General features: G+C 41.3%; 1 protein-coding gene across 1 annotated transcript in view; it reads left to right on the top strand.

Annotated features, from left to right (window-relative positions):
* Positions 1–25,196, top strand: part of LOC119783708 (voltage-dependent T-type calcium channel subunit alpha-1G-like) — a 139,415-nt gene that overhangs the window by 74,826 nt on the left and 39,393 nt on the right. Inside the window, exons 13-19 of the mRNA XM_038285347.1 lie at positions 5,374–5,491; positions 11,710–11,865; positions 12,500–12,587; positions 13,366–13,556; positions 22,366–22,656; positions 22,854–22,954; positions 23,241–23,364. Of these exons, the coding sequence (XP_038141275.1) occupies positions 5,374–5,491; positions 11,710–11,865; positions 12,500–12,587; positions 13,366–13,556; positions 22,366–22,656; positions 22,854–22,954; positions 23,241–23,364 (1,069 nt within the window). The remainder of the gene's footprint in view (positions 1–5,373; positions 5,492–11,709; positions 11,866–12,499; positions 12,588–13,365; positions 13,557–22,365; positions 22,657–22,853; positions 22,955–23,240; positions 23,365–25,196) is intronic.

The following is a 25,196-nucleotide window of genomic DNA, read 5'->3' as shown; positions in this document are numbered from 1 at the left end:
AAGACACTGTCTGGATGGAGTAAAGAGTGGGTAACAGTAGAGAAGCTGCAGAGATGTGTGTTAAACTACAACTCTGCTTCCTGGTCTGCACCCTGGGTGGTCAGGGTTTTGGAGGACTAATAAATGTGGCCAGATTCCTAGAAAGAAGAGCTGCACCATCCAAAGTGGGATGAATGCCGTCTCTCCGAATCAGACCAGGCTTTCCCCAAAAGGATTGCCAATTATTAATGTAGCCCACGTTGTTTTCAGGACACCACCTAGACAACCAGCGGTTGAATGACGACATGCGGCTAAACATGTCATCACTGGTCAGATCAGGGAGGGGACCAGAGAAAATTACGGAGTCCGACATTTTTTTGGCAAACTTACACACCGAAGCAACACTAATTTTAGTGACCTCCGATCGGCGTAACCGGGTGTCATTACCACCAGCGTGAATAACAATCTTACTGTATTTAACCTTATCCTTAGCCAGTAGTTTCAGGTAGGATTTGATGTCGCCCGTTCTGGCCCCCGGCAAACATTTGACTATGGTCCCTGGTGTCTCTAATGCCACGTTTCTGACTATGGAGCTGCCAATCACCAGAGTGGGCTTCTCAGTGGGTGTGTCACTGAGTGGGGAAAACCGGTTAGAAACGTGAACGGGCTGGTGGTGACCAGTGGGCAGAGATCCACGACTACGCTTTCTGCGTACAGTTACCCAATCGCCTGGCTGCTCAGGCACTTTTGGAGGACAGCCACGTGGGGGGCCTACTTTAACTCCTGGATGTTCAACAGCCTGAAGCCTGGATTCTAACTCTGACACCCTCGCCTCCAAAGCTACAAAAATACTACACTTATTACACATACCATTATCACTAAAGGAGGCAGAGGAATAACTGAACATCTGAAACAGAGAGCAGGAGAGAGGAGAGGAAGAAGGAAGAGTTGGAAAAGAGTCAAGGGAGGGAGAGAGAGAAGCCATAGCAATGCTAAGCTAGCGCTAGCCTAGGCTAGCTACTCCTTGCTATCAGAAATAAAACAGTGTGAAACTGACAAGTGCTCAGTAGAAAAGTGCAGCAGAAGGTGCTATGTTTTAAAGTAGTCAGTTAGAGATATCACAGAGAAAATAACTTAACTTCGGGTGGAATTCCTCTGGACAGCTGCAACAGCTGCACACTCAGATAATCCAAACCTAGTTCATAGTTCTTTTTTTTTTTTTCATATATTGCTCAATTACACCATAGCCTACTGTAGAACCACAGGCAGCAATTATTTTATCAGTTGTAACTCTGAAACTGTGCGTCAGATTTCATCTTCATATCCAGTTTTGAATCCTTATCCAACCAGGGTTTACATTAGCATTGAGGGGACAGCATTTCCCCATTGTTACTTTAACGCTTTGTTGCTGTCCATTCACTTCACACTAGTAGCAGCTGCAGCTTTCACCCCTACAGTATATTCTCAAAAACATCAGGAAAAATGTGCTGCTTGAATGGTCTTTTTTATGAGTAATTATTAAAAGAAAAATAGGAAAGTAGTCTTTAAGGTGCAAATGTTTTTTTTTTTTTTTTTATAATTTTTTCCATTTGAAATTCCATTTCAATACATACTAAAAAGGAATACTGGAATCCTGGAAAATTATACCAGGCAGGTTTAACAAACAAGTTACATGGATAGTAAAACCCTCAAGAACAGGGGTCTTCTATGTTTTCCAGACCAAGGACCCCCAAACTGATGGCGAGATGGAGCGGGGACCCCCTAACTATATATATTGTATGAAATTGTGTCCTATAGTCATTCTATTACAGATGGAGTAATGTAAAGAAATTAATTTCTCCCTGGGATTATTAAAGTTTTTCTGATTCCTGGTTGTTGTGAAGGAAACGGTGCCCAGCTTGAAAGAGCTCCTGTGTGTCGCTGAATGTGTGCATTGATGACTGAAAGACATCTTTTGTCTCCATTTATCTGTTTACTACAGTGTGTTGATTTCATGTTAATGAGTATTTAAAGACATTTCAATTAGTGGGGGGGAAAATTGCAGGGGGGGAATATAAAAATATCAACTAACCATGCAGACCCTCATGCAGTACCTCCGTAGACCCTCTAGGGGTCGCGGATCCCCTGTTGAAGACCTCCGCTCAAGAAGATTTTACTAACACAAACTGAGGGACCAGGCTGAGGTAGGAATTTAAGGTTACTGAAGTGCGGATTTTTTTACTGAAAGCCGGCGGGCAAACTTGTTGCCATCATCCTCACCGACCACCTGGTCATAAAACTATTTTAAGTGATCATACTGCTGCTGTGTCGCCTCCACGCTGCTGTGGCTTCCACACGGCATTTTGTTTTGATGACCCACGCCGCTGTAGGCTACGACACTGGTAGCTGGTGTTGCCAGATTGGGTGTTTTTCCCGCTACATATTAAGGCCTGTTTACGGTTTGATTTAGCCGGGGTTTCGCCTGGAGGTCTCTATAGAAATTTGGCAACCTATTGAACGGAGCTGAACTGAGAGAGCGTGCCGTTCACAGACACCAGAATGAACGAGTTCACAATAACGTTCATCAGGCAGTAATGCAGTACGTTCAGTTCACGTTCGCCCAAAATATGAACGAGTTCATGAACTTTCGTTCAATGAACGCGTTCAGGCACAACACTGCCTGGGGAGCAGTGTGGGAAATAAAGGTCAGGGACCCAGTCCGTGGGAAGTGGGGCTCGAACTCAGAACTTCAGGATTCCAAGCTCTATGCGCTAACCACTAGGCGGCCACTCCCACCACCACTTACCTTCTCAATTCAAGAACAAATGCACTTATTTTAAGAAAAAATTACGATTTTTTCTAGTGAGATTCTTCTCTTTGTGGATCAAAGTATCTTTTTTTCCTGATGATTTTTCCTCCATGGTGATAGATGCTGTACAGCTTAAAGAATTGTTGCCAATGTTGTTTGATTTTTGGACATTTGCTACGACGCATAAACATTGCAACCATAGCAAGTTGATTTTTACTCCAGGGAGCTAATCATTAAGATCTCTAAAGCCTAAATAACACTTCAACTACTTCCTTAAATCCCAGCTGAGTTAAAAAGGAGGCACTGGAAAAGGAGAGCAGTACCAACGAGAAGAGAGAGGAGGAGAAAATTACAAGCCATCTGTTCCATCAATCATTATGGGCCATGTGAAATTTTAAGCAGCAAGTTAGAAGAACCCCAAGCCCTATTAAGGGCCAAGCATACCAGGAATGCAATATTATGCATCATATCCCAGACTCCAAAGTCTCCCTGCTTGGCTTCCTGGTCATACAAGGAGACAGGGGTTTAAAAAAAGGCTGGAAAAACTCAAGGACGGTGGGTTTGCACTGCTTGTGAACAACATAGGGTTGGATCCAGAACTTGCTACTGTTAAATTTCCTCCTTGCAGCGTAGCTATTGACTGTAGGTAGTAAGTTGGTACTATTATTTACACTGAGAGTCTTACTGTTGCTGACTCTACATGTTATTTCATCAGCTTCAGTGCTGCTAATCTACAGACATAAGAGCCTAAAGCATTTGAGGCAATAACTGGTGACTTTAATTATGCGTCTATATCTGCTATGCTTCCAATCTGTCAAATGCTGTACAAGAGAGGAAAAAAATTGACTTGTTTTATTCAAATGTGAGGGACTCAAAGCTCTCTAAGGTAAGATCTACTCTTGCGAAATCGGATCCCAATCTTGTTTTTCTCTGCTCAGAGTAAAAGTCCCATTCTACGAGGCAACCTCCATGTAGTTGAACGGTAAGAAGATGGTCATAGGAAGCTGCAGAAGCTCTTATGGTCTACCAGAACAAACAGCAAGCAGGACACACTGTTTGCTTATTGTTGTGAAGTTGGAGTTGAATATTCCATCATACTCTAATTTCAACAAACCCTCTTTATTTAAACCAGGCAGACATCACTGTGAGGATCATGTTCTGTGAATTCTGTGATGCATTTAACACAATTCAGCCTGGTGTGCTCTCAGAAACTCCAGAATACTCAGAGGCAGAGATGGGAAGTAACGAAGTACAAATACTTCGTTACTGTACTCAAGTAGATTTTTCTGATATTTTTACTTTACTTTACTACTTATTTTTATGGCGACTTTTTACTTCTACTCCTTACATTTTTACACAAATATCTGTACTTTCTACTCCTTACATTTTAAAAAATTGGCTCGTTACTTTAGTTTTGAATCATTTCAATGGAGTTACCGTTATTATTTTTCACGTCATCAATACCAAATTCTATGTAATTGGATGGGAATCTACGTTGCAGTTGACGCACCACTACAAGATGAATCGTCAGAATCGGTGGTATTCATTCGCGGCAAATCATTGCAGCTTGGTGGCTGTGGCATTAGCATAGTAGTATGGACGACGAGATGATTGAAAATAAACACAACGGAGATCTAGTCCTATTGGCAGACATCCATTTAAAATGTAGGCAACGGCATGAAAAAAGTGGTTTCTACTTTTACTTTTATACTTTAAGTAAATTTACAAGCCTGTACTTTGTACTTGAGTAAAGAAGTTTAATCAGTACTTCCACTTTTACCAGAGTATTTTTTAACACAAGTACCTGTACTTTTACTCAAGTACGGAAAGTGAGTACTTTTGCCATCTCTGCTCATTGGAAGGCATTAACAATCATCTGGATAAAAAGACCAGCTGACAAACAGACCACAGAGACTGAACGGTCAAATGTCTAACCAGGAAATCATAAGCAGGTACTCCACAGGGGACAGTACTCTCATCATTCCTTTTACACCTCTAACATCCAGTACAAGATAAAGTCATATCCCCTGCAGAAAATGGTCAGATGTCTCTCCATTTGTTGGGTGCATCAGAGATGGACAAAAGGTTGAGTCCAACAAAATAAGGAAGATGATTGTAGATTTGAGAAAAAAATGGAAAGTTGAACTGTATTAACACCATGGGAGAAGAAGAGGAGGTGGTGGAGCAGAATCAATACCTCAATGTTCAGCTAGACAACAAACTCGACTGGAGACGCAATAGTAAAGCCACCTACAAAAACATACAGAACAGATTGTACTTCTAAGGGAATCTTAGGTAATGTAGTGTTTGCAGTAAGATGCATATCTTCTGGGAAACAATTTGTTTTTATAAAAAAGTGCAAAAAGTTATTGGAGACAATAGCTTTCTCAGTTTCATCAAACAGGAAAGAAAGAAAGCTACACATGGATGCTTTAGGTGGAAAATAGATGTATGGAGTACAGAGAATTAAGGCCAGCAATAGCTTTGTCACTGCTTTCCTTTTGAGAAATAAACATACGTAAACTGTAGCCCTATATCAGGACTATGTTCTAAAAAAACAAAAACATACCTTTACACATTAACTTATCCTTGTCTGTGTTTTGCAGCATTTTGGGGATGCATCTGTTTGGGTGCAAGTTTGGTCTGCGTCAAGAAAGTGGAGAAACTTTGGCAGACAGGAAAAACTTTGATTCCCTGCTTTGGGCGACTGTTACAGTGTTTCAGGTAAGACAAACACTATCTGTTGCATGCAGCCAGAAAGAACAAACACATTGACTGTATGCTATTTCAAGGAGCACCACCACATTGGCCACAGAGAGCGTTCAGACCCCTTTCAAGTTTTTTAATTGTTTTTCAGTCACATAAGTAAAAACATCAATTGTTGCAACACTTATAACTGAGCTTCTGCACCTGTTACAAATCTTTATTTTATGTTTGTAAAATTGAAAAAAAGAAAATCTCTTTTCCAGAAAGCCTGTTTAAGCCTTTATTCTCCTAATTTCTTTGAAAACTAAGCAAAAAAGTTTGCCAATAAAAAATGACATAAAAGAAAATTAAAAAAAGGAAGATTAGAGCTGGATTAACCTATATTACATTTTAAAATCTATATTCACACTTCTGATATCAATGTGTCCATTTTCACTTATCTGTGATCTATTTCATAAGAGTTTCCAAAAACAGGTGTTTTCAAGCTATTGGGTGGTATAATCTACAAACACTAATTTCTGCAATCTAATGAAGATCTGTTTTAGTATTTTATATTCACTGGAATAACATAAACTGTACTGTATGGTAAAAGATTCCCATTAAAGCCGCTCTGATAGATATATTTTCCTGTTCGTTCTTTAAAAAACATGAAAAGTTACGACTATAACTTATAATCTTTGCAATTGTTTTATAGCATTCACTTTCTAAGCAGAATATGCCACGGACTTTTGTTAATTTTGGTTTTAAAAATCTTTTTATATAATCTTTAAGGATAAAGTACAATTTTTCAGTCGATATCAGTCGGAGAGAAGAGTTGGAAATCTAAAGGAGTTTTCTTACTCATACTTATATCTAGTCTCTTAAATAAAATATATATTTTGGTTGCTTCTGTATGCTTTCTGAAAGGAGAAGCAGCAAGAGGAGTGGAAGTTAACTTTATGACACATTTGAACTACCCAGCAACATAGTGGCAGTAGTGGTTGGCTTAAGCTAACTTTTGGGCATTTAGCTGGACAGGAGCAACGACTGACAATGAGATTTAAGGTACAATCAAATGGTGTGGTTGGTTATTTGATGCCTGTCATCTGACCAGCCTTTTGAAGAGCATCAAGATGGAGTTGATGCTTTGACTTCTGCCATGGTAGTAACAGTCAAACCTTTGGCAAAGGTCATAGGACATAAAACAAAAAAAATAAAAAAAAATAAAAATTGGAGTGCAGATTCTGGATAATAAGTGCGACCTCACTCTGACAGATGACTCTCCCCAGGGGATTCTGGTTTCTGGATCTTTCTCAAGGCACAAAGTGATATAGGGCCGATCTTTAAAGATTCCAAATTGGAGTGTTGATTTGTGTTGGTAAAAATTAATTGTGTGTGTAGTAAATGGGCATGTTGTGGCAGTTCCACCATATTTAAACAAGCACGTTGTGCGTGCTACTGGTAGTTTTGGAGATGAACTAAAAGAAAGGGCAATACACACTACACAAGAAATGTTCTGTCTCGCATGGCTGCAAGAACAAAATTTTATGGGCACAATTATTTTCTTATGTGGCGTTCTCTTATGCACATGCTGCTAAATGAGAGCTTTGTAGGAGTTCACTATTTAATTCTTGTGAGATATCCTGGGCGAAGACACCTTGGTTGTTGTAGCTTCCAGTGGCGGCTGGTGGAGTTTTCTCCAGGGGGGAGCTATAAATTCAAAATAGACGTATACCAAAAACCAAACATATAGGCCTACTAAGTTATCACACTAGTATATTTATATGAATGCCAACAACAAAAAACATTATGAAACACTTTATAAAATAAAAACAGAATTTAATGTACAGATTTACTTTTTTACAAAACAATGTGCCAGTTTAATAATGGAAAGGCTATTGGTCAGCTTTTTCCTTTTTTTTAACATATAAAATCTATTTTCTTAGAATGACTTTATTTATGAGCAACTATGCAAATTAGCGCCTCCGCCCAGCAAAGCAGACTATCTCCTTCATCAGAGCTGGAGAAGGACCAGCAGCTGTTGCCAGGGTCTCTTCCTCTGGCCTGCTCACAATGGCACAGGACTGGGAGCTGATGGCAGACTTGGGGAAACAACTGAAGTTCCCAGAAAATGTGGCCACAACATCACTAAGGCCAGACGTGGTGCTGACCTCAGCAACATCGAAGCAGGTTGTGCTTCTGGAGCTCACAGTCCCTTGAGAAGACCGCATCGAGGAGGCCAACAAGAGAAAGAGGGCTAAGTACAGCGATCTGATGGAGCAGCGTCGGCTCAATGGGTGGCGAGCAAGGTGCGGGCCCATTGAGGTGGGATGCAGAGCGTTGGCTGGCCAGTCCCTCTGCAGGGTGTACAGCATGCTGGGCATCACAGGGGCCAGCAAGCGAAGGGCCATCAAGGAGGCCACAGAGGCAGCAGAGGTAGCGCTACCTGGACACAAGCTGGGGTCTGATCAACCCCGGCTGGGTCGCCTGGAGGAGAGTGTATGATGTTTGAAAGACCCGAAACACTCTATGATACCAGGTAACATCACTGATGATGTGTCCAGGTTGCATCACTAGTTGATGTATGCACAAAGCTTATTTGCCTTTTCTAAAAAGTGCTTTAATTCAGTCCTACATGTCTCTATCCATCCTGGGTGAGATCCTGACATTTGAAAAAGGCGGCAGGTAAAGCAGAATAAAGCTATATGCTGCTAGCCAAGCTTTCTTGCTAAACCAGGTCCTGTAAAAGGACATTTCTTGCACCAATTTTCTCTCTCTCTCTCTCCAATACGTCTCCAACTCCCGTGACTCGACCTGTCAATCACCCGCAAAACATCTGCACTTTGGTGGGAGGTGGTGAGCAAATACACTTCCTGTCACCACGGGGTGCAGCTCTCCGGCTCCCCGATCTCTCCTATACCTTTGTATTGGGGAGGAGCTACCAAACATGTACAACTTTTAACGAGAGTCAATGGGCAAAGATTTCTGCGCCATAGGGCGGAAATACGTCACCAATCCGACAAAAAATGGAATGATGCTTTACTAGTCATTAAAGATTAAAAATGTATCTTAAATATCTAAAAATATATATAGATATATTTGGAAATATTTTACATTTTAATTTAAAGTGTAATTCTAAAAAAAAAAAAAAATTGTTTATGTCTTAATCAGGGTCATTCCGTGTGGGGCAGGGCAGCGCCCTAGCGCCCTCTATTAGCCATCTGCCACTGGTCCCTTCTATCTAAAGTAGAAGAATTTAATTCAGTTTATTTATATAGCGCCAATTCACAACACATGTCATCTCAAGGCACTTTGCAGAGACAATTCAACCAGCTCATTCAGTCAGATTGGTTCAACGTTCTCTATGTAAGGAAAACCAGCTGATTCCATTTTCATTGACTCGAAGGCAATCCCTCACTAGCATGCTTGTACAACAGAGAGGAAAACTCTCTTTTAACAGAAAGAAACCTTCAACAGAACAAGGCTTAGTGAGCGGCCATCTGCCGAGGCCCACTGGGATTCAAGGAGACTGAAGCAGACATACAGAAAGAAGCAGAGATACAAAAGGCAACCGACAACCAGCTCCACAGGCATACAGGAAACACACACCCAGGCAGACAAGCTCCGAGCCAACTCCTATGTCAGATGATGAAGAGAGCACATCCAGCCTGTCAGAGAAACAGGACTACACTTAATAACAGGCCAAGCCATCCACAAACAAAATGTTGATGGCAGCAGCACAGCTGATATTTCTCCCCAGGATGGTGTCACAGCCAAACAGGCACAGACCAGATGAAGCTACTATGGAAAAAGCAGAGAGAGCATAACTTTAGAGATTAAACTAACAAATGGAAGAATAGAGATGTGAAGTAGAATGATGAAAAGGGGTCTCTATGTCCTCCAACAGTCTAAGCCTATATCAGCATTTCTATAGAGATAGCTCAGGATAACCTGAGACACTTTAACTATAAGCTTTATCAAAAAGGAAAGCTGTAAGCCTATCCTTAAGGGCTTGTTAATATCCCACAGCACAAGGTCACAGTGAGCTTGTCACAGGTATGATGGAGATATTTTGGATTTATGCCCAATTTTAAAGCGTGGTCTGCCCTATGTTATACCAAGTCACAAGGCAAGAGGGACAATCACGAACAAGCTGCTGGTCTTGATGCGGCTGAGGTGGTGAGGAAGTGGAAAACCGCAAAAGGCCTCCTGTCTGCAGCACTGTCTTCATTCACCTACAATTTTGGAGAGGTCACCAGAGTGTCTGCGGGAGGGGCGGGGGGCATATTTGTGTTAACTGCGACACACACGCAGACGACCTGGTTTCTAAGTATAAACCAGCCTTTAAAAGTAGACAGGGTGTCTACCTCATGGACTAAAACTGGTAATAAATCCTAGTTCCACAGGAGAGGAGCCTAAAAGATCTGCCTCCCATTCTACTCTTAGAAATTCTGGGAACCACCAGTAAGCCTGCAGATCGAGAGCGAACAGCCTTATCTGTTCTTGCCGGGGATATATTAGCCTTACACTATATATTTATATACACATTTAAAAATATACCTTTATCGCTCAGGACAATGTCAGAAAGTCTTGTGATTCATTCTCTTTTTATTGGGAGAAGTCAGACAGGTCTGTTTTTGTTTTTGTTTTTTAATCAGCTGGAGGTTTTGACTTTGAGATATTCCAATTATGCCTTTTTTTGCTGAGTCAATTACTTTTTATTGAATCAGATACCGGTAGTGACTTATGCAATATGAGCCTGTAATGCTTTAGGTGGTGTTCTGTGTTATTTTTTATACCTTCTTTAGAAATCCTTTTTTCCGTCTTTTGTTAGGCAAGATTTATATAGCCTGTTTGTGGACATCCACAATATTTTATATATAACATCTTTCAAGCATTGATCTTAAAGTGCTGTAAAGCAGTTCACTAACATTTAAAAACTGTACATTGATATAACTTTATTAGGAAATATTGTCTATGGATTCCTAAAGCTTTGGAAAGGCTGTGTGTATCTTTGTTTCCCATCAGGTGTTGAAATTTATTAATCAATTCATTGCATATAGCTTTTTGGGATCTTCTTGTATATGTCCTATTGTCAGACATAAAGTTTGATCATTTTTCTACAGGTTGGGCACTAATCAGGCCTGGATGTAGTAAAGAAGTCAAATTTAAAACATGTTGTTTGTCACAGACAAGTCATGGCCAAATTAGTTTGGATAATATTTTTCATATAAAAAAAGTAAATCATAATTTGAAAACATATTTTACTAATTAGTTTATTCTAGTTTATCTGATACTAAAATGTTCTGTGATCATCTGAATTAATAAGGATGCGACAAAAAACTCAAATTTGAAACGTGTTAGTTAGCAAATGCTTTTTTAAAGTGCTGCATGTACTGTAGATGTAATTGTACAGTTAACTGAAAGAACATTCAAGCTATATCTGCTAATTATCTTCTTTGTAATTTCATCTCTCACAGCTGGGAAGCAGCCACACTCATTTTCACCTTAGCAAAATATAAAAAAAATCCCCTGGTGGGCAGGTAGAAACTTAACGATAAGAAAGGGGAGAAGCAGCAGTAAAAGATGCTCCTCACTGGAGATTATGCCAACACTTATGAGAAATCATTGTTGTTGAAATTAGAAAAAGAAAGGAAATATGTTCATGCTTAACCTTTCAAAACCCACCGGGTCGCTGTGGACCCGTTTTAAAGCGTTTATAAATAATAACTCAGAATTCATGAAAATTACACTAGTAAAATGTTTACCAATACATGTTAGACATCATTGGAAAGCTTAGATTCTCCGCAATTCAACCAACTAGTCCATTTTATGGACATAAGGAGCACCAAAGCACAATTAACTCAGATATAGCAGCATGTCAAAATGTACCATGACAAAGCATTCACAGCAAGCAAGCATGTCTTTATAACTGCTGTTCAAAAAAGACCTATTTGCGAGAATAAAAAAAAAAAAAAACGTTGAGTCTTCTTTAACCGATGCAGCTTGGGGTTTTACTCACTCAATTTTCATGTATATATTCAGAAAATAGAAGGTGTTAGCTTTTAAATAACGTATCACACATGTAATTTGGGCTTCAAGTTCTTAAGTTATTTGCTTTTCCATTTGGGTATACATAAGGTTAAAACCTCTGACTGTTGATTAATCTCCGTTTGAGGTAATTCAGTGTTGTGTGTTTTTTTTTTTTTTTATTACCCTAACGGTTTGACTTCTAAAACGACTGCTTTCATCTGCAGATCCTCACCCAGGAAGACTGGAACGCTGTGCTCTACAACGGGATGGCCTCCACATCTCCGCTGGCTGCCCTCTACTTCGTGGCCCTCATGACGTTCGGAAACTATGTCCTCTTCAACCTGCTTGTTGCCATTTTAGTTGAGGGTTTTCAGGCTGAAGTAAGGGCAAACATGCAGCTTTTATTTGAGCTACTTAGAGGAAATTAGCCTAATTGCACTCTGTTGTGTTGATGATACCAAAGCTTCCTACTGGAAAATAATCTCCTCTGGCTTTTTCATCTCTCTCTCCTCTCTCTCCCTATGTCTATCCGTCTTTCTCACCGACACACACTCACACTCCCAATAGTCTCCTGGGTGGGAAACTGTTTGATATCTCTTGTCGTTCACAGCTAGTGAGCTTTTGTTGTTTAGTTTCCATCTCTTATCTCTACCATCAGAGAACACTTGCCCTCCATCATGCACACAGACCCACACACACACGCACATATTGATACCCTTTACCAAAGCCGTCTGCTTCAATCTTTCTGGCGTGAATTTTAATTAAATTCAGTAAAGCTTTATTGGCATGACTACAGGAGATCACTGCCAGAGCAATGAACATAACTCAACTAGCAAACACTGGAGATTCCCTTCTTCTCCCCGTCTGTCTCTGGCTTTTTGTCTCTGAATCATTCCCTCCAAACATTCTGATGTCTTAAAACACTCAGCAGTGTGTGCAAATAAATGACATTGATGGTGATGATGATTAAGATTGTGACGATAGGGTGGGTGTCCCTGTGCATCTGCTTTTCAGGGAGATGCCAACAAATCTGAGGCTGATGACGAGAGGCAGTCACTGAGCTGTCAGGATGAGGAGAAGCTGAGAGAGCTGTACGCTGCAGGTGAAAGATGGGTTTTACTATTCACTTTTGAAGTTTTGTCAGAACCTAAATTTACCATTATTATATTACCTACCATTTACTGTAGACAATCTTTTTCCTGGTAATGGTATTACTAAGAATTAGATTATATTTTGCATTTAATAAATCATTTTTTAGGGATGGATTTAACCCTGATTATTACAACATGCTTTGATACATTCTTTATTCAGGCATCTCTACTGTAATCTAAAGCAACTACATTCGTTATTTTTAAGTTAGCAGACACAAAACCAAATTTCATTTTTTTGTACATTTTTATGATTATTTATATAATCACCAAATTATGATGTCCATTTAATGTCATGAGCCTCATGTACAAAGCATGTGTCTGCAGAAAAGGAGAGTGGTGGTCTAGTGGTTAGGGCATACAGCAGGAATCCTGAGTTTCTGAGTTGGAGCCCCACTCCCACAGACTACCACTCTGAAATCCCTGAACAAAGACCCTTAACCCCACACTGCTCCCTAGCGCCGCAAAAATGGCAGCCCACTGCTCCCCAAGGGGATGGGTTAGATGCAGACAGCTGATTGCATTGCTCTGTGCTTGACAGTGTAATGATAATAAAAAAGTAAAGCTGGAAAAAAAGATGACAAAATTAGAATAAGCACAGCAAATACATTTAATTCTTAGTAAGAAAGTGTGATCTGTGAACAAATACTAATTTAAAAGACTTGTCATATGCAGTGGATTTTTGAGTGCAATTTTAATCCTTTTCTCTGTTTCTCCTCTATGTCAACGCAGAGCTAAAGATCCAGGCCATGATGCTGACCCCCAATGGTGTCCTGAACCCCAAAGCTTCTATGCCTCACCCCGCTCCTCCCCTGCTGCCAGTCATCACACATACGGCAGCCACACCTATCATAAACTCCAACCAGTCCCGCAGGCCAAGCGGCGTTTCCATGGATGTGAACAGTTTGGAGCACAGAGGACTGGTGAGGCTGGACATGTCTCATGTGTCACGTTCTACAGATAAACTCAGGTTAACTGAAGCTGTAGAACAGAAAGTCTTTATCATTTATAGATAACAGATAGCACTAACAGAAAAAAAGAACTCAATTGAATAAATTATTCGAATCTTTCTTATCAAAAACAGCTGTTAATTGAGTTCTGAAGCTGCTTGATGCAATATCTGCCCTCATAAAACATTTGCCACAGCAAATATTTTGAATACAGCTAATGCTTTTCTGTTGGTCTTAAACTAGCACCAACTGTTGATTCACTGAGCCATGAAACACTTAGAGGATGACAAAAACACGATGTACAGCTTCAGTACAAGTTTTAATTAACAGAGCCTGCCAACGCATAGCCTTCATATTAAATCAAATAATTTCCTATTAAATGAAAAGTTTTGTGACGTTTTTTTTTCCTACCTTTTGTCTTTTTTGGTAAAAAAAAACTAAACAAAACAAACAAGCAAACACTAAGGCTGAGATTGTGTAATGACAGTAAATGACAAAGAGTTTAGTTGGTTTGAGTCATGTTTTCCTGTCTGCTAACTGAGTGTTAATTAACTAAATAAAAGAAAATACTGAAACTTTTACCTACATTGTGTCTGTTCAGATATGTATAAAACTGGACATATATCATATTAACAATCTCAATTGACAATCAAAAGTTAATAAAATTCACAAAAATGTGTTGCTTTTTCCAAATTTTATTTTTAGATTCTAAACAAAATCTAACATTAGAAAATGGGCCACAGGAAGGAATTGGTGCATATCTCCAGCTGTCTATGGGCGAGAGGTGGTGTACCCCCTGGACAGGTTGCCAATCCATCGCAGGGCAACACAGAGACAAACAACCATTCACTCACACACTTTTAGAGAATTTAGAGAAGCCAATTAACCAAACAGTCATGTTTTTGGTGGACTGGGTTGAAGCTGGTGTACCCGGAGAGAACCCTCACATGTGCAGGGAGAACATGCAAGCTTCATGAATGGAACCTGGAACCTTTTTGCTGCAATGGCAGTGCTACCAACTGTGCCACTGAACTCTCTAAAAAATACTTCCAGAATCAAATTCATATTTTATTTGAACTGGAAAAAATGTGGAAAACTTATTTTTAATTTTGAATGGACGATTGTGTTTTTCAAATTTCATACAAAATATGTGGGGGGCTGCTCAGTGGTGCATGGAGTTTGCATGTTGTCCCTGAGGATGCGTGGGTTCTCTCCGGGTACTCCGGCTTCCTCCCACAGTCCAAAAACATGACGGTTTCTCTAAATTCTCCTTAGGTGTGAGTGTGTGTGTGAGAATGGTTGTTTGTCCTGTTTTATCTCTGAATCTGAATTATCTCGGAAATAGGCACCAGCACCCCTCGCGACCCCACTTGGGATTAAGCGTGTCAGAAAATGGATCGACATACAAAATATAAATTTTTTAATTTAGCTTCATACTATAGACAGGCATGATTTGGACCTTAACTAAGTTTTCTCCAGCAACAGTCTTTTTGACCTTCCTGTTGAAGGTGCTTGAGATAAATAATTGCGTTAAGGGTACAAAAATGCTGACAGTTCTTTTTTTGGTCCCTCCACCTTTCTCTAATAGAAATGTGTCTGAATAAGGAACTTTTCTTAAATAGATGTCTTTAGTGATAGCTGGAATTATACACTGTTTGTTTAAACTCAGAATTTGTTTTGATACCATATTTTAAAGATGCACAATTGACCGTTAGTGGCGTGGACTTTTGCACAACATATAGTTTGGTACCTGGGGTCTGTTTCACAAAGTAGGTTCAGCAGAAACTCTAAGTTTTCTAAACCTGAAATCAGCAAAACTCTCAGTTTTCCATTTCACAAAGAGAATTTACTCATCCCCTTTTTTTTTTGTTACCATGACATTGTCCCTAGAGCTAACCTGGTCAGCAGATTTTTCTCATACAACTCGATGTTCTCTGTCTCTGCCCTCCTTAAAGCTGATCCTATTATTTTATTTCCTGATTCAGTCAGAAGAGTTTTCTCATACTTTGCAAGCAATAAAAAGAAAATACTTTACTAGGTCCGTTAGACACTTTAGGTGTTAAAAACAAACACATAGCATATCCTTTAGACAAGGACCCGATTAAAGAATGAGTGGCATTCATTCGTAGAGAATTAAACATTTAGTGGTAGATGGTTCTTAACTGCATACTATTCATATTTAGAAAGTTATCTTTATGATCGGTACTGTTTCAGCTCACAATCCATCAAATGCATCCACAATCTTATCCGTCCTAACAGATGCAGCATTACACAGACGTCTTTAACAGGTATTGAACAGCACTTGATATCAGTGACAATGAGACAACATTGATCTGTGTGATAAAAGCATTATAGAAAACATGCTCAGTCAAACATTAGTCCCACAGAATGGCTTCAGACTGTGTCTGCTGTACCTTCTACTAGGTTTCTAATGGGTGATAATATGCAGTTTATCCTTGACAACAGCCACTTCAGCTGGTTCTAAAAGCATAAGTTTTATTTAAAATTTACCTACTTTATAGTTTTTATCTACTTTATTTACAATGTATCTTTTTTTAACTGCGTTTTAAAGCATTACTTCAAATTAATTCCACATGTTACAGCCACACTGATTTATTTTGGGGATTAAAAAAGTTTACAGGATATAAGCCTTTTCTGTTTTTGGTTTGTTTAATATAAGCAACATGCAGATTTGATTTTGTTTTTTATGCAATACGTGGAGAACTACTGAAATTATTTTCAGATTGCACATAAATAGATTTTCTGTGGGGGAAAAAAATGATTACTTTAGGGTTAGAAATAGGATTCATTTAACCTACTGAGCCTACTGGCAAGCCATTCTATGGGACTAATAAACGCTAATAATGGCTGTTTAATGGGATGGAAACATCAGGAGCAGGTGCAAACAGCCACTTAGTTTTTACTGTGTAATGTAAGACAGAGTCAAACTTAGGAGGAAACCTATGAGATGCTGCACAGGTCCTGCACAGAATGTATTTAGAGTTCTTCCAGTGGTTGGAAACACTGATAATGTCTTTTCATAGTTGTAACACATGTGCTCAACTCGGAGTGAACTTACTCAGTTGATTAAACTAACTCACAGCAGCTGTTGTTAAAACCAAAATCTCAGTAGCTGTGTCTGAACATCCACCTATTAATCACTATATAGGGCACTATATAGTGGTTACGCCATTTTAAATCTGTGTCTGAAAGTCTAGTGGATGAAAAAGTAGTGGACTCAAAATTTCCCATGATGCCCCTTGAAAAGTAGTGATCATCCATGGTCACTAGACGAGCAGATATATCCCAGAATGCCTTGTGGGGAGAGCACAAAACATCATGGGATTTACTGTGACAGCAGTGATCATCTGTCTGTCTTTTAACTATAAAGTCCACTATATAGCTGCTTTACATAGTGATTGAGGGATTTAGGGGTTAGGGCGGACGTTCAGGCACAGCCAGAGTTTCCAGCTTTAGGCTAGATCAATTCAGAGTTGAGGATTTAAGTCTTAGTTTGTTAAAACTGCTTTGTGAAACGGGCCTCTGTGCATGCTTAAAAAGGCCACACATGCATTTGTGTACTTTACAGCTCTGATATCTATGTTTGACATATACCCAAATGAACTTTTTGTCTATTTAGATACACATACACGTTTCTACATTTTTCATAGACATTTAGCTGTTTTAGAGATTTATGTGAAGGTAAAGCCATGATTAGCAAGGAATGGCTTGGAATATTCATGTGGGGCAAACATGGTTTAACCATGTTATAATTTAATAGCAAAAACTCCAGTCCTCATCTGATTTGGATATATTCTGTAAATATTGTGCTGTTGAAAAAAAAAACAACTTTGGTTTATAAATTTTATTAAACTTTGGTTTATTAATTAATTTATCAAAATAAGGGCCAGAGTGTTTTGCCTTTGGTGAGTTGTTCTAGCTTCCACAGTTATTAGTCGCTTAGACTGAGGACAGGAGAGGTATGAAAATATTTACAGAAAAACTGTGGGAAACAAGCTTCTGCATAAGTTATGGTGAGAATCTATTCCCCTCTGCAGCTGCTTGTAGCTTTTGGAAAGACAAAATGACAAAACACATAGCTATTATACACAATGTCCATGGTATTTATAATATAAATACATAACATACACCATATCTTCAAATCGTCCCAGCTAATGAGAGAAAACCTATCTACTACATGTTCTGATTACTTGCTATATCTATCTTTACATTTATTCTAACTAACGAGCATTTGTAGCTCATCCGTCCTCAGAACATCAATAATCCATTTGTGTGGAACTGTACTTCTAATTCAAGGCCTTGTTGGTTTTTTTTCATATAGTGTGATTAAGGACATAACATTTCATCCAGGTACCATGCTGCATAACTTTGCGCCAGAGATTTTTTGCTGATGTCCTGTGATTTTTGGCAAAATATAAGATGGCTGCCCAGAGAGACAAGGAGGAGAATAAAGGTGTCAAAAATCAAGCGTTTTCCCATTGAATTTTCACTCTAGGTGAATAGTAGTTGATGAAAAAAACAACCTTTGGGAAACCCAAACAACAACAGAGGAAAGTAGAATTGAATTATTGCAAAAGGTTAAGATTTTAAAAAGAAATTATAGATGGTTCTGATATTTTGGGCAAATGGGCTTCATGCAAGAAGCGTTTGTACAAACAAATTTGTTCCTAAATCATTTTTTGCAGGAGATTTAGGAGAAACTGTTGCATTAACCGTTTTTCTCCTATTTCTATTCTTCTTTCTGGTATGACCCAATTTTACAAGTGCTCCAGACTTGACTCAGGAGTATTGCACAATCAGTCAGCTGTTATTCTAACCTAGTTTTTCACTAAATGACCAAATTTGTTGTTACTGACAAGCAATTGTCAATTTTATTAGGCTGCATCATTATATATTATGCAACTCTGCAGTTATAGATTACATTTTCCTTTGCTGATGACAGAACTACTGGTCACTACACCTGCAGATGGCATGTCAGTATCCAGGGGACACTGGTTTAATTTGTTCATGTCGTCAAAAGAAAAAAAAATAGTCAGTCAGCTCAATGTGAAATCAAGCTACAATTGAAATAACATCTGGAACAGAAAATTGACCGAATGTTTAGCAACACGATAAGACTTACGTTCATTTCACTCCATTGTTGAATTTTTTATTACATAAAATGTGTAATGTTTTGGATTTGGTCTGTCTAAATTAGTCAAATTAGAGTTTAGACAATAGTAATTTTATGTATATGCGGGGCATGAAAGAGATGGAGAGTGTGAAGAAGGGATGAGAGACGTGGTCTAGAGATTTACAGTACAGGTGTGCGTGTGTATTAAAAGGAGATTTAGCAGAATGATGTGTCCTGTTGGTTGATGGCTAACTCATCTTGATTTTTGATTTAATTTTTCTTCTGTAATACTTCGTCGTCGTCTCCCGCTTTATCCGGAACCGGGTCGCGGGGGCAGCAGACTAAGCAGAGACTCCTAGACTTCCCTCTCCGCAGACACCTCCTCCAGCTCTGTTGGGGGAAGCCCTAGACGCTCCCAGGCCAGCCGAGAGACATAGTCTCTCCAGCGTGTCCTGGGCCGTCCCCTGGGCCTCCTCCCGGTGGGACATGCCTGGAACACCGCCCGAGGGAGGCGTCCAGGGGGCATCCGAAGAAGATGTCCGAGACACCTCAACTGACTCCTCTCGATGTGGAGGAGAACCGGCTCTACACTGAGCCTCTCCCGAATGACCGAGCTCCTCACCCTATCTCTAAGGGAGAGCCCAGCCACCCTGCGGAGGAAGCTCATTTCAGCCGCTTGTATCCGGGATCTCGTTCTTTCGGTCATGATCCAAATTTCATGACCATAGGTGAGGGTAGGAACGTAGACCGACCGGTAAATTGAGAGCTTTGCCTTTTCGCTCAGCTCTCTCTTCACCAGGACAGACCGGTGCAGCGTCCGCATTATTGCAGCAGCCGCACCGATCCGTCTATCGATCTCCCGCTCCATTCTTCCCTCACTCGTGAACAGGACCCCAAGATACTTGAACTCCCCCACTTGAGGCAAGGACTCCCCTCCAACCCGAAGGGGACATGCCACCTTTTTCCGGTCGAGAACCATGGCCTCGGATTTGGAGGAGCTGATTCCCATCCCAGCCGCTTCACACTCGGCTGCGAACCGCCCCAGCGCACGCTGTAGGTCTTGGCAGGAGGGAGCCAGCAGAACTACGTCATCCGCAAAAAGCAGGGATGAGATCCGCTGTTCCCCAAACCAGACCCCCTCCAGTCCTTGGCTGCGCCTAGAAATCCTGTCCATAAAAGTTATGAACAGGACCGGTGACAGAGGGCAGCCCTGTCGGAGTCCAACATGCACCGGGAACAGGTCCGACTTAATGCCGGCAATGCGAACCAGACTCCTGCTCCGCTTGTACAGAGAACGGATGGCCCCTAATAAAGGGCCCCCGACTCCATACTCCTGGAGCACCCCCCACAGGGCAGCACGAGGGACACGGTCGAATGCCTTCTCCAAGTCCACAAAACACATGTGGACTGGTTGGGCAAACTCCCATGAACCCTCAAGCACCCTGCAGAGGGTGTAGAGCTGGTCCACCGTTCCACGGCCAGGACGAAAACCACACTGCTCCTCCTGCAGCCGAGGTTCGACAATCAGCCGGACTCTCCTCTCCAGCACCCTGGCATAGGCCTTTCCGGGGAGGCTGAGAAGTGTGATTCCCCGATAGTTGGAACACACCCTCCGGTCCCCCTTCTTGTGGAGGGGAACCACCACCCCAGTCTGCCAATCCAGGGGAACTGTCCCCGACCTCCACGCGATGTTGAAGAGACGTGTCAACCATGAAAGCCCGACAACATCCAGAGCTCTGAGATACACAGGACGGATCTCATCCACCCCCGAAGCCTTGCCACCGTGGAGTTTTTTGACTACCTCGGTGACTTCGGCCCGGGTGATGGACGAACCCAGCCCCAAGCACCTCGTCTCTTCTTCCCCCACGGTAGGCATGTCTGTCGGGTTGAGGAGATCCTCAAAGTATTCCTTCCACCGCCCGACAATATCCTCCTTCAAGGTCAGCAGCTCCCCACACTCACTAAAAACAGTGTTAGTGAAGCACTGCTTTCCCCTCCGGAGGCGCCGGACGGTTTGCCAGAATCGCTTTGAGGCCAACCGATAGTCTTTTTCCATGGCCTCTCCGAACTCCTCCCAGGCCCGAGATTTTGCCTCTGCAACCGCCCGGGCCGCGACACGCTTGGCCTCACGGTATCTGCTTGCTGCTTCAGGAGTCCCACAAGCCAGCCAGGCTTGATAGGACTCCTTCTTCAGCTTGACGGCATCCCTTACTATCGGTGTCCACCACCGGGTTCGGGGATTGCCACCACGACAGGCACCGCAAACCTTACGGCCACAGCTACGGGCAGCCGCATCGACAATAGAGGCAGAGAACACAGCCCATTCGGACTCCATGTCTCCAACCTCCCTCGGAACCTGAGAGAAGCTCTCCCGGAGGTGGGAGTTGAACACGTCTCTGACCGAGGGCTCCACCAGACGTTCCCAGCAGACCCTCACTACACGTTTGGGCCTGCCGAGTCTTTCAGGCTTCCTCCTCTTCCAGCGTATCCAACTCACCACCAGGTGGTGGTCGGTGGACAGCTCCGCCCCTCTCTTCACCCGAGTGTCCAAGACATGCGGCCGAAGATCAGAAGATACGACTACAAAGTCGATCATCGACCTTCGGCCTAGGGTGTCCTGGTGCCAAGTGCACCGATGGACATCCCTATGCCTGAACATGGTGTTCATTATGGACAATCCGTGACTTGCACAGAAGTCCAATAATGAGTCACCACTCGGGTTCAGAGCTGGCGTTGAAGTCTCCAAGCAGAATGATGGAATCCCCGGGAGGGGCGCTTTCTAACACCCTCCCCAGGGATGCTAAGAAGGCCTGGTACTCCGTACTGCCGTTCGGCCCATAGGCCGAAACAACTGTCAGAGTCCTCCCTTCAACCCGAAGGCGAAGGGAGGCGAACCTCTCGTCTACCGGGGTGAACTCCAACACGAGACGGCTGAGCTGGGGGGAGACAAGCAGCCCCACCCCCGCCCTCCGCCTCTCCTCGCGGGTAACTCCAGAGTAGAAGAGAGTCCAGCCTCTCTCAAGGAGCTGGGTTCCAGAGCCCTGGCTGTGCGTAGAGGAGAGCCCAACTATTTCTAGCTGGTATCGCTCCACCTCCCGCACAAGCTCGGGCTCCTTCCCCGCCAGTGAGGTGACATTCCACGTCCCCAGAGCCAGTTTAAGCGCCCGCGGATCAGATTTTCTTCTGTAATACTTCTACTACATAATTTAAAGCTTTTATTCCCCACTGCTTGTCTTTTACTCAATGTCTTTTTGTGAATTGCAAGGGTGGGAAGTCAACCCCTTACATGCCATCATTGGGGTGGCAATAATGCAGATTTACATTTCTCATGAACTCATGCACAGGTTGACTGTATCAGGTTTACGAAGATTATTTACGATCATTAACTGAAGTCAAGCATGTTTGTTGAATCTGATGTGATGAACTTGTAGGAGCCTGTGGTAGGAGAATAAGTAAGGGAAATTTACAACAAGCTTACGAAAATATTGTTGCATGAGGCCCAATATGTCTCATTAGGGATTAATATATCTTCTAGTTTGGCTTTAGAATCAGGAAATCTCAGTAGAATGAAAAACCTAAGAAAGAGATTTACTTTTGAGTGTACTGATCATTCAAAAAAATATACTTAGATTTTTTCTGTCCCTGCAGCCTCTGTGGGACAGCGGCCCAGAGAGCCGTCGCTCCAGCTGGAGCATCAGCCGTGCACCCAGCCTGCACCGGAGAAGCCAGTCAGGGGAGATGGAGTCCCTCCTGTCCGACATGCATGCATGCTCCATCCCAAGCAGCAGAGAGCAGTCCTTGGACCAGTCGGACCATCTACAGGTGCCCATGCTTTTCTCTCCGGACTGCAATGGCACAACCTTTCACCTTCCGGATCTCGGCTACGATGAAGCCCCGTCACATTACCCCAGAGATCAGGAAGAGGAAGAGATTGAAGAGGTGAAAGAATAATATTGAACCATACTTTAGTTATTAACATTCATTTAGAGCATAAACATTGCACGACAAAATACATTTATTTCGTGTCAACTATTAAATAGCAAAAAGCATATAAATGGTTCTCAGTCTAATGGTGCATCAAAGCAGGCAGCTGTTCTGTGTTTAATTTGATTGTTCTATGTGTGTGCTTTTTGCAGAGTTTATGTCAGAGGCTGAAAAAGATGCTGGAGCCATATGAGCCTCAGTGGTGCCGAGAACACGAAGAGTGGTCGCTGTATCTGTTTGCTCCACATAATGAGTAAATAAAAAAATAAATACTCCCCATGCTCACAAAAATAGACATGCCCCTGACAGTCTACTGTGTGGTCTTAAGCTGCAGCATGTGTGAAAATTCACAATGAGCATGTGAATCTTGCAGCTAACAATTAGTAATGCAATTTTCACATTTTTTCAATTAAAGGTGAAGAAAGTGTGACTATACTCCTTGTCTGGATCAAAGCTGTGATAGGAGTGATCCTTGTGATTTATGTAAAGCATGTAACTGATGAGTTTTGTTTTTTTTTTCTCAATGTGTCTCTCTTAAGGTTCAGGATGTGGTGTCAGAGGGTCATCAGTCACAAGATTTTCGATCACGTCGTCCTGCTTTTTATATTTCTGAACTGCATCACCATAGCACTGGAAAGGCCTGATATTCATCCTAAGAGCATGGTAGGAAACATGTGCAGAGAAACAAATGTGATTAATTTCAAAGTAACAACACTGTTCATAGATCTTAACTTCTAATCTTCTATAGTTCAAACCAGTAGTTCATGGAGATTATTTTAGTCTTGATTTTCGGCTTTTAAAGATGCATTCGAATTTTCCCCTTTTCATGGTGGAATCTACCGTAGTTTTTATCAGAACAAGTAGATATTTTTAAGCATAGTCTATAAAGTTTTTTCAGAACACGCTTAATATAAACATTGCAAAACAGAGTTGATGTTTTTGGGAACATTGTCTTGTTTGGGAATAAGCCCAAGAACCAGATGAAGCTTATCATAACCTGGAAAGTTCTGTTGCTGTCGACAGTGAGGCAACTTTAACATCAAAGTGGAGCTGCAACAATTTTTTTTTTGGTAATTGATACATATATTGATAACTTTGTTCTTAAGTGATTCATAATTGGATAGCTAGAAGTGTATAGCTGGAGAAATTTTAAAGAACCAGTTTTGGCTGAAACTATGCCACTTGAGGAGTGTGAATATAATGTGTTTACAGACAAAAGTTTGCCATTTTGCTCAACAGTAAACTACACTTTCAGCATTTTAATGATACAAGCAAAGCTGTCAGATTTCTGTAGGAAATGATTGCAGATTGGAAACACAAACATTTTTTGCAGACATTTGTCCGTTTATAACAAATAAATAATAATTGTGAATATATCAATCTAACATTTCATAAACATGTTTCTGCATTAGCAGCACAAGCTGACAAAACCATATTCATGCCATTCTTAAATTCTAATGAAGGGCCTCCTGAACTTTTCCTTAGGGTCACACTTTAAACGCCCGGTTTTCGAAACTCCTTGATTTTTCCATCCATCCTTCTTTTCCCACTTATTCCATCACAGTCAAGGTGAGGCTGAGTGCTATCTCTGGCAGTCTATGGGCGACAGGCGGGCACACCCTGGACAGGTCGCAAGTCTGTCGCAGGGCAACACAGACACATACATCCATGCACACACATTCACAACTAAGAACAATGTTGTGATAAGCCAATCCATAATGGTTATGTTTTCAGACTGTGGGACAAAGCCAGAATAATCAGAGAGAGCTCATGCATGCACAAGGAGAACATGCAAACTCCATGCAGAAAGACCCCAGGCAGGGAATCAAACCTGAAACCTTCTTGCTGCAAGGCAACAGTGCTACAAACTGCATCCCCTTTTTTTTTATTATCTTTTTTTATTAGAAAAAATTCAATTTAAAACAAATAGGTGCAACTATATACAGTGAACAAAAGGAAACTGCATCCCCTTTAGCCCTCTTGATTTCTCATTTGATGACTATTTCAATAACTGTTGACTTATCTTAGCTCTACATCAATTTTGTCTGAGGGAATACCTACTCCAAACAGCTTACAGTTCAACAAAATAGTTGCCGTCATGAGAAAGCAAAAGAGCTTTTACAAACTATTTAAAGGTTAGAAAAGAAAAGCAGTGAGATATTAAGTCAAATTAGGAAGAATGTTGTTTGGAGAATTCAAGCAGAGACCTTCAAACTTAGTAATACTGAGCCAGTTTTAAGTACACTGTTATGGCATTATGCAGCCGGCCACAGTAAATGGCTTTGGTAATGACACATTGCAGATTGTAGAGGAAACAAGGAATTTATTTTAACATTTTTATCTCCATCTTTATCTTAACAACATCGCTATATGCATATCTGACTAAATGTTAACAGCCGTATGCAATCCTGAAACCCAGGGATGGTCATTTTGCTCCAACTTTGAGACTTCTAGGGATGATCCAGATAAATTTTGGACACACAAGTTGGAAAAGC

This window comes from Cyprinodon tularosa, unplaced genomic scaffold, assembly GCF_016077235.1.
Source record: "Cyprinodon tularosa strain WSP-4 unplaced genomic scaffold, ASM1607723v1 ctg21, whole genome shotgun sequence".
NCBI lineage: Eukaryota > Metazoa > Chordata > Actinopteri > Cyprinodontiformes > Cyprinodontidae > Cyprinodon > Cyprinodon tularosa.
Note: the sequence above shows the minus strand (reverse complement) of the source record. Positions and strands in the feature narration are given on the sequence as shown.